Source organism: Zerene cesonia, chromosome 1, assembly GCF_012273895.1.
Source record: "Zerene cesonia ecotype Mississippi chromosome 1, Zerene_cesonia_1.1, whole genome shotgun sequence".
In the NCBI taxonomy this organism is placed as follows: domain Eukaryota; kingdom Metazoa; phylum Arthropoda; class Insecta; order Lepidoptera; family Pieridae; genus Zerene; species Zerene cesonia.
Window position 1 is genome coordinate 6,471,234 of NC_052102.1, and position 8,427 is coordinate 6,479,660.

At 34.2% G+C, this 8,427-nt stretch overlaps 1 protein-coding gene across 2 annotated transcripts; it reads left to right on the forward strand.

Moving 5' to 3' along the window:
• Nucleotides 1-2,667: 2,667 nt before the first annotated feature.
• LOC119831051 (chitin deacetylase 1-like) lies at nt 2,668-8,427 on the forward strand. Of its 2 annotated transcripts, none has more exons than XM_038354281.1 (5): nt 2,668-2,872; nt 3,633-3,771; nt 5,024-5,154; nt 6,456-6,605; nt 6,960-8,427. In XM_038354281.1, the coding sequence occupies exons 1-5, from the start codon at nt 2,821-2,823 to the stop codon at nt 8,117-8,119; spliced, it is 1,632 nt and encodes a 543-aa protein (XP_038210209.1). In that variant the 5' UTR covers nt 2,668-2,820; the 3' UTR covers nt 8,120-8,427. The 2 variants fall into 2 exon arrangements, with proteins under 2 accessions (XP_038210209.1, XP_038210219.1); XM_038354291.1 differs by lacking the exon at nt 5,024-5,154 and adding an exon at nt 5,320-5,432 and having other exon boundaries at nt 2,670-2,872.

The following is an 8,427-nucleotide window of genomic DNA, read 5'->3' on the forward strand; positions in this document are numbered from 1 at the left end:
CTGTAAAAAAAATTGTTACAAAATATTAAATGTTTAAATAATACTGTCTATGTTGGCAGTGCAATATAACTTATAATAACTGGACTTGGTAATAAAAATTACTTTTTATTTTTGTTAACTCTGTTTATACAATACCTGCATTGTAATGGTAAAAACCGAACAATAAAAATTATGTTTACATACGTAAATATGATGAAATTATAAAACCGTAGGACTCCCCAATAATATATATAACAAATGCGAAAGTGACTCTGTACGTCTGTCTCATCTTCGCGCCTTAACCAATACAAAAATACGTTGAGACCTGAGAATGGACATAGGATAGTTTTTATCCCGGAAATACCGCGAGAACGGGAAATATGTGTCTGAAACCCCGGAACTGTCATGATCCTTTGACTACGAGGTCGAAGCCGCAGGGTGATAATTTGTATGAATAAAATTAGATATTGGCATTTTTATTTTATGTAGAACTAGCTGCGCCCCGCGGTTTCTCCCACGTAAGTCCCATAGGAATATCGGGACAAAAAGTTGCCTATATATTATTCCAGTTGGCCAACTATCTACGTGCCAAATTTCATTGCAATCGGTTCAGTAGTTTTTGCGTGAAAGAGCAACAAACACACACACATTCTTACAAACTTTCGCATTTATAATATTAGTAGGATAGGATATGAGATAATAACATCACTTACAACCAATACTTATACAATATTTATAATAAGTTATTGTTACAATAGATAACATAATTCTATATTTTATTACTTAAAATAAGATCATAATATTTGAAAAAATCCGTGTACTTTAAGCGCGTTGATGTCTAATATAGGCGCCGGCTATCGATCGATCGATCGTCCAATCGACAAAATCATTTTGAATACTCAATACGTTGCCATATAAAAACACGTTGTATATAATATTGTTAAATACAATTTGTATATAAGTATTTATATTTTGAAGTATTTACAGTACACATATCCTTTAAAAGTGCATACTCAAACCAAATGTCCAACGCATCACAAAATGAAGATAATTTTATCAACTTTCTGCAAGTGTCTAAAAGCAAATAGTGGATTTAACATATTCGTGTTAAGTGTCACACTAGACATTTGTCCATTTTCACTGCTTGCAGAATAGTATTAAGAATCTTTCTCTAATGATAGACTTCAACAATACAACGGACACGTTTATTTCAAAGGTTCATAAGAATGTAGTTGTAAGTAACGTTAATTTTGGTTTTTGATTAAAATATCATAGGGTCAAACGTCGGGTCGTGTCGGCGGCGGTGCCACGCAGAGAGCGCACCGGCCCCGACCCGCTCGTCTCGTGCCGTGGACCTCGGTACTTACGTTACATAACTTGATCCACCCGGATATTGCCGCAAGGCCACATATCTCGCTAAACTTTGATGCATTCGACCCGATAAACATGCAATTAAAATTGAAGTATTCCTTTTACATGAAGCTTGTATGTACTTCAAACAGGTATATCTAATCTACCTGCTTATAACCGCAATAATGAAGGATAAAGACTTTGATCGATTGTGGTCACAACATGCAATCGGAGATTGTTAAATCTATACATGCCTATTCATTAATACCTGTATAATATAGCACTTCATGTTCGTTATATCCTAATGATTAGATTATATTTAAATATTTATAAAATACTCGATTGCATCTGTTTACCTATTTCTATTTAAAGAATAACGAGGTTGTTGAATAGTAAATAAAGAATAACGTTTTTGTTGCGGAAAAACACTTTTACTACAAATCCTATGTCTTTTACCTCTAAAATTAAGACATAATTATGTAAATTAATTTTTTATTTTTTGAATCTTCTCTCCACCTTTGCGTGACATTGACATAAATTTTAAAAACTGGTTCGTATTATAATCGAAAGTGAGGATTTATCAATAAAATTACAATAATGTGGCTTCTTCACAAATGTTATGATGTTAGGTTTAGCTTATTGCATATTATTGTGTAATCGTTATTTAAAGGATTTTCACTATGTCGTTATTGTGATTTTTCAATTAATGAATAATACTCTACTATTGGAAAATCTATTTAGAGTTGAGTATTGTAACATTTAATTAAAAAGGAGGATTAACTTGAAATCAAGATAAGGAAGTGCATATGTGGTCATGATCAATATTGACTTCCAGCAGTTAACTACCTTCCTTTACCTTTTGACCTTCATTTAATAAACCCGCACGTTTCAAATTTATAGTATATATATATAAATCTTTCAACAGAAACCGAATAAAATATATTATTGTCCGTTATAAACTCTTCAAATTATATCTTAGCCGTAGCACTTCCAAATTTTACTGTCTTGTTAGTTAGTATACATTAAATCTAAGTCTAATTAAAGTTTGAACACACAGATACATTGCTGTAAGGTTATAATAATAACATGAAACTGTTTTAGAATACATTTCAAATACTGGGATAACATCTACGACCCATGTGGCTACGAACGCAATACGCGATACTTGATATATGATCGAACAGTAGTGTTTATTATGACTAAGTAGCTAGATTTGATGTGAATATGATAATTAAAAACTAAATACATTATTGTATGCGTATCGTTGCTGTTTACTATCACTCATAATGTCACCGTGTGCTTATTAAAAGCTTCGACAGAGAAGTGATGATTTATACTGGCGGGAGGTATAGTGCGTAGAGGACGGGTGGAGTGTCTCGGCTGGTGTCGAACGCGAGGTGCCTGGTTATATAAATAGGTGAAGAGGGGCAGCAAGCACCTCTTGCACTTTCTTGCGGAGCGCGACGCAACGGCCAGTCTTTGCCGAGCGCTATGGCTCGACACGCGTACCTGTGTCTTGGTGTGCTGTTACTCGCCTACTCTGGTTAGTACTCATAACTTTTCCACAGATTTAATCCAATTATTCGTGGCTAATTTCGCAATTTTGTTATCATCTCATTGTAATATCTATATTTATACAGCAAAATATATTGAAATTTGTAAAGTATTAAAATAAGTAACGATTATGATGGTAGTACTAAAAAATGGCGGCTTTTGATCAACGTATTATTTTCTTTTAATTTCTATTTACTTATTTGTTTAACTTTCGTTTTCGTTCTTTGTACTAATTATCAGCAAAATATAATATGTACCATACTAATAACTTTAATGGCGACTGAGATATAACACCGGTTATCTACGTGGCCGGTGCTGACCTCGATTTCTTTTTAAAGTTTTACCTTTCAATGCCGTCATCGATTTGCTTTCGGAATACGCAACTGACAACTGAAATACGTATGAATACGATCTCTTGTGTAATTTTATTCGTTTTACATGCAAGTAAATATTACAAGCCGAATATGCAGTGAACCCTGACAATTTACCTAACTACTTACCTATGAATCATGCGCACTACGGCACTTAACGACAAAATGAAACGGTACTGCATTCCTACCCGCGTGTGGTAATCGTAGCTTACGTTCAAGTGTTACTCAATAGCAGTTCTAATCTTGTATAATAAACATTACTATACAATTGTGTTTCAATCATGAGGGAAAATAATTCTCATGCTCTCGTTCTTAAATGTATTGCAATTCCAAATGTAAAAAAGCGAACATTGTATTAAATTTTAATATTTTTCGCAGTGGTAGGTGAGTCGAGAGTTAAGCGTCAAGATGAAGATAGTGGCGGAGATGAAATAAACCCGGAAGAGCTTTGCGATGGACGGCCGGCGGACGAATACTTCCGGCTCTCAACTGAGGGCGACTGCCGTGACGTCGTCAGGTCAGTTTACTATAACTACGTATTATTAATAAATTTTTCAGCCACGTGAATTCATCCATGCGTAGCATAAAACGAGCAAGTTTTATAAAGCTTAAACAAGGTCAACTAAATTGTTGATTTATTTATATGCTTCGTTAGATATTCAATTCAAAAACTTGATATTCCAGCTAGTGAACGGAATGGGCAATAACGTGCCTTGAATGTAATATTCTATACCTAACTTAAACGTAACAATGCAATGTCTTGCTCAACATTTATAATGAATTTATTTTTTGAAAATTTATAATGGATGCACTGAAATTAAAGTAACGTATATTGAAAAATACTGTTTAAAAATACCTGTTTTACTTCATAAACTACATTGATTCAAAGCTTCATATATTAATTTTTATATATTTAATTCTTCATATACTATTGTGAATATATAGTTTATCTATTATATTGGTTTACATTTGTAATAGATATTTTTCATAGTATATATATATATATATATATATATATATTTTTTTTTTTTTTTTTTTTTTTTTTCTATTTATTCAATCTTTCGTATTATATTTATGCTCTGCCCTATTCCTCCTATCTAATTTCTCTCTGTACGTCTGGTTGTCTGGAAATCGCTATATAGCGATAAGACCGCCGATTGATTATATTGTAACTTTATTGAGTTTTTTTGTAGTTTAATTAAGAGCAATAAAGAATAAATACATAAAACAAAATAAATAAATAAATAATAATATATCTTATATCTTTAAACGAGCAATTCTTGTATATATATATTATTTTAACAATTTTTTTAATGCTGTGTTGTGTGTAAACAGTTTTACTATTCGATTAATGACTCCCAAATTTCCTTGCGGGATGTGAATAGCTAACATATCTCTATTTTACCTAATAACGTTAGTGAAAATTATATAATTATGCTGAATAAAACATATTACCTTATTATATCTCTATTTTACCTAATAACGTTAGTGAAAATTATATAATTATGCTGAATAAAACATATTACCTTAGAAAACAATTTAAAAATTGAAAGCAATTATTTTTTATGTTTTACTAGTTTTCTTAAATAACGTGAACTCTAACAGGCAAACGAAGATTTAAGGCGACATGGACTGCTGAGTGCATACGACTTTATTTGGTGGCTTCGTAACTCGTCAAAATATATTATGTTGTACGAATAGTTCAATATATATTTATATAAAATCATTATGAATCTGGTTCAATGAGTTGAAGGCTTGGCTGTGTACAGGTGCGACAAAGGTGCTGAGAATGGCGTTACCAGGCTTGCATCAGTGAAGTGCCCCGGCGGTCTGGCTTTCGATATCGACCGACAAACCTGTGACTGGAAAACCCATGTTAAGAATTGCGATAAACTAGAAAGTAAGTTTTGATGAATGTGGGAAGTGGTCGAACGAAGGGCTAGCTAGCTTCCGTCGTATCTCATATTGGAATTTCCTCACCATCGTCCAATACCAGTTAGCCTTTTGTGAGTCCGCTTCCGACCTTTTTTTACTTAAAATAATTGATTATTTCTTATTAATACAGGTGCACTAGGTCAGGTCTTAAACAGATCACTTGCCCATCCGGACTGGCTTTTGATCTCGATAAACAGACCTGCGACTGGAAGGGTAAAGTGAGCAACTGTGACAAACTTGAGAGTAAGTGGCGACAAGTTATACGCGTGTAGCGAGCTTGGGTGAAGGGGCCGCGTCGCACAGTAGATTTGTTTTGCATGAGGCCCCGGACAAAGGGAACGGCCCTCAACAGGACCGACCTTAACTACACAATGGAAACGATTGTTTTGGCATACTTATACACTAATCCTGCTGATATATTTTGTCTTAAACAGTATTTTTTTACATAGCAACCGTTCTAGCGATACGTATAAAGAAGTTTCCAATAATCTTCGTCTCAATCACTGATGATCAATCACGCACCAACAATTGTTGAAATATTGAGCGACAAACACAACGCATTCATAATTCACTCATTTTCACGTTTCTTCCAACGCTTATGCTTAAATTAACATTATAACTAATTTTGCTCTTTCAGACTTTTACTAACTTTATCTTTTGGGATGTTAAATGTAAATAGGTAAACACAATGTTGTTTGTAACAAATAATTGTATTATACACTGCTGCTTTACTTAAACAAAATAAATTATCTCGAAGGCTTAACTTCTTATTTTGGATGGTGTTTGGTTCATGTACATAAAAAGAACAAAAAAATTAAGCCTTCTTTAACTATAAGGTGTAATTTAAACAAAACTAGGAAAATTTAATAATTCTTACACAACTTTTCTTCCTTCTTATATTGATTGAAACTGGTTCATTTTGATAATTCATTCCATATCATACAATATTTACATTAATATACCAGGTCAAAAATAACGATTGACCCATTTCCTTTTCTGAACTATCTTCTACGTTACAACAATGCTTTGACCCAGTGACTAATATTTCATAAACTCTATCTCGTCTCTTTTCTTGACCACCACTGAGAGGATAATACTTATCCTTATTAATTTTTCTGATGTTAACTCGTCATCTCTCATGCTTATCCAAAACCTTTTCACTTTATTACTGACGACACACTTAAAATACACGAAGAAATACGTCCACCCTATGCCCTCCCTAAAGACGCAGCTATTTCTAGATTTAAACATTGTTTACGTTTTCAGAGCCAAGGAAAATATTGCCCATTTTGAAGACCGATGAACCAATTTGCCCCGAAGGAAAATTGGCCTGCGGCAACAGGGAGTGTGTAGATAAAGAACTGTTTTGTAACGGCAAACCAGACTGCAAAGACGAATCTGATGAAAACGCCTGCAGTAAGCACCTTTTTGCTCTTACTAAAGTTCATTAGATAAAACATTCAAAAGTATAACAGTATATAAAGTTTATTACCGTGAGTAATAAAACAAAAAAAAACGAAATATAATTATCATAAAAAATAACATTACGTTAAATTACTACATCTACATCACAATTTAATATTCAAAATAAAAAAAAATCATCTAAAAAAAATATTACAACTTGTTTTAAAGTTATTGTACTAGCCATAAATGATATTTAATTAATCACACTTCGTGTATAAATGAGAAAGAGCTTGTGGTTTCTTTATTACCTAAAGTCTTATTTATACAATTATATAAGTTCTAATATATTATATCTCTTCCTTGTAGCCGTCGATGTCGACCCCAACAGAGCTCCCGACTGCGACCCTAACCAGTGTGTTCTGCCCGACTGTTTCTGTTCCGCTGACGGTACACGTATTCCTGGTGGAATTGAGCCTAACCAAGTTCCACAGATGATCACAATCACTTTTAACGGAGCCGTCAACGTAGACAACATCGATTTATATGATCAGATATTCAACGGTAACCGACACAATCCTAACGGATGTCAAATTCGTGGTACATTCTTTGTATCTCACAAATATACCAACTATGCTGCGGTACAAGAATTACACCGCAAAGGACACGAAATTGCTGTATTCTCACTCACTCACAAGGATGATCCTCTCTACTGGACCAGTGGAACATATGACGACTGGTTAGCTGAGATGGCCGGTGCCCGTCTTATTGTAGAACGTTTCGCTAATATCACAGATGCGTCCATCATTGGTGTGCGTGCTCCCTACTTACGTGTTGGTGGTAACAAGCAATTTGAAATGATGGCTGATCAATATTTCGTCTATGACGCTTCAATCACAGCTCCTCTTGGTCGTGTCCCAATCTGGCCATACACTCTTTATTTCCGTATGCCGCACAAGTGCAACGGTAACGCTCACAACTGTCCTTCAAGAAGCCACCCAGTCTGGGAAATGGTAATGAATGAATTAGATAGACGTGATGATCCTACTTTCGACGAATCTCTTCCTGGTTGTCACGTTGTTGACTCTTGTTCTAACATTCAAACTGGTGATCAATTCGCCCGTCTTCTTCGTCACAACTTCAACCGTCACTACACGACAAACCGTGCTCCTCTTGGTCTACACTTCCATGCTTCTTGGCTCAAATCCAAAAAAGAATTCAGAGATGAACTCATTAAATTTATTGAAGAAATGCTTGAAAAGAACGATGTCTACTTCACTTCCCTTATCCAAGTTATCCAATGGATGCAAAATCCCACAGAACTATCATCACTCCGCGACTTCCAGGAATGGAAACAAGAAAAGTGCGATGTTAAGGGTCAACCTTTCTGTTCTCTACCAAACGCTTGTCCTTTAACAACACGAGAGTTACCAGGAGAGACCTTACGTCTTTTTACATGTATGGAATGCCCGAACAACTACCCCTGGATCTTGGATCCTACGGGCGAAGGTTTTAACGTTAAGAAGTGATCTCTTAAGTAAAAGTGAAGAAAAGACTGTACACATGTAAATAATACTCAGTAATATTATTGAATACAATTAATCGTGACTCGTATGACATGACGAAAACACCAACTCGAGTTATATTAATTATTATTGTTGTCAATGAATTTATTGCCTATTTATATGTATAAAAACTTAGAGTTGGTGTTTGACGTAAAAGGTATTGAATAATGTCCTGTCACTCCGCTGTATACTGCAAGGATAGATAATCTTATGTATGTTTCATTATAATTTAGGTTGTTACAATTTTTATGGACAATAAAAATTTAATTGGA

Coding starts and splice junctions, on each gene's coding strand:
- LOC119831051 (XM_038354281.1), top strand. CDS start 2,821: ATGGCTCGACACGCGTACCTGTGTCTTGGTGTGCTGTTACTCGCCTAC. Junction 2,873..3,632: donor GCTGTTACTCGCCTACTCTG/GTTAGTACTCAT, acceptor TATTTTTCGCAG/TGGTAGGTGAGTCGAGAGTT. Junction 6,606..6,959: donor ATCTGATGAAAACGCCTGCA/GTAAGCACCTTT, acceptor TCTTCCTTGTAG/CCGTCGATGTCGACCCCAAC.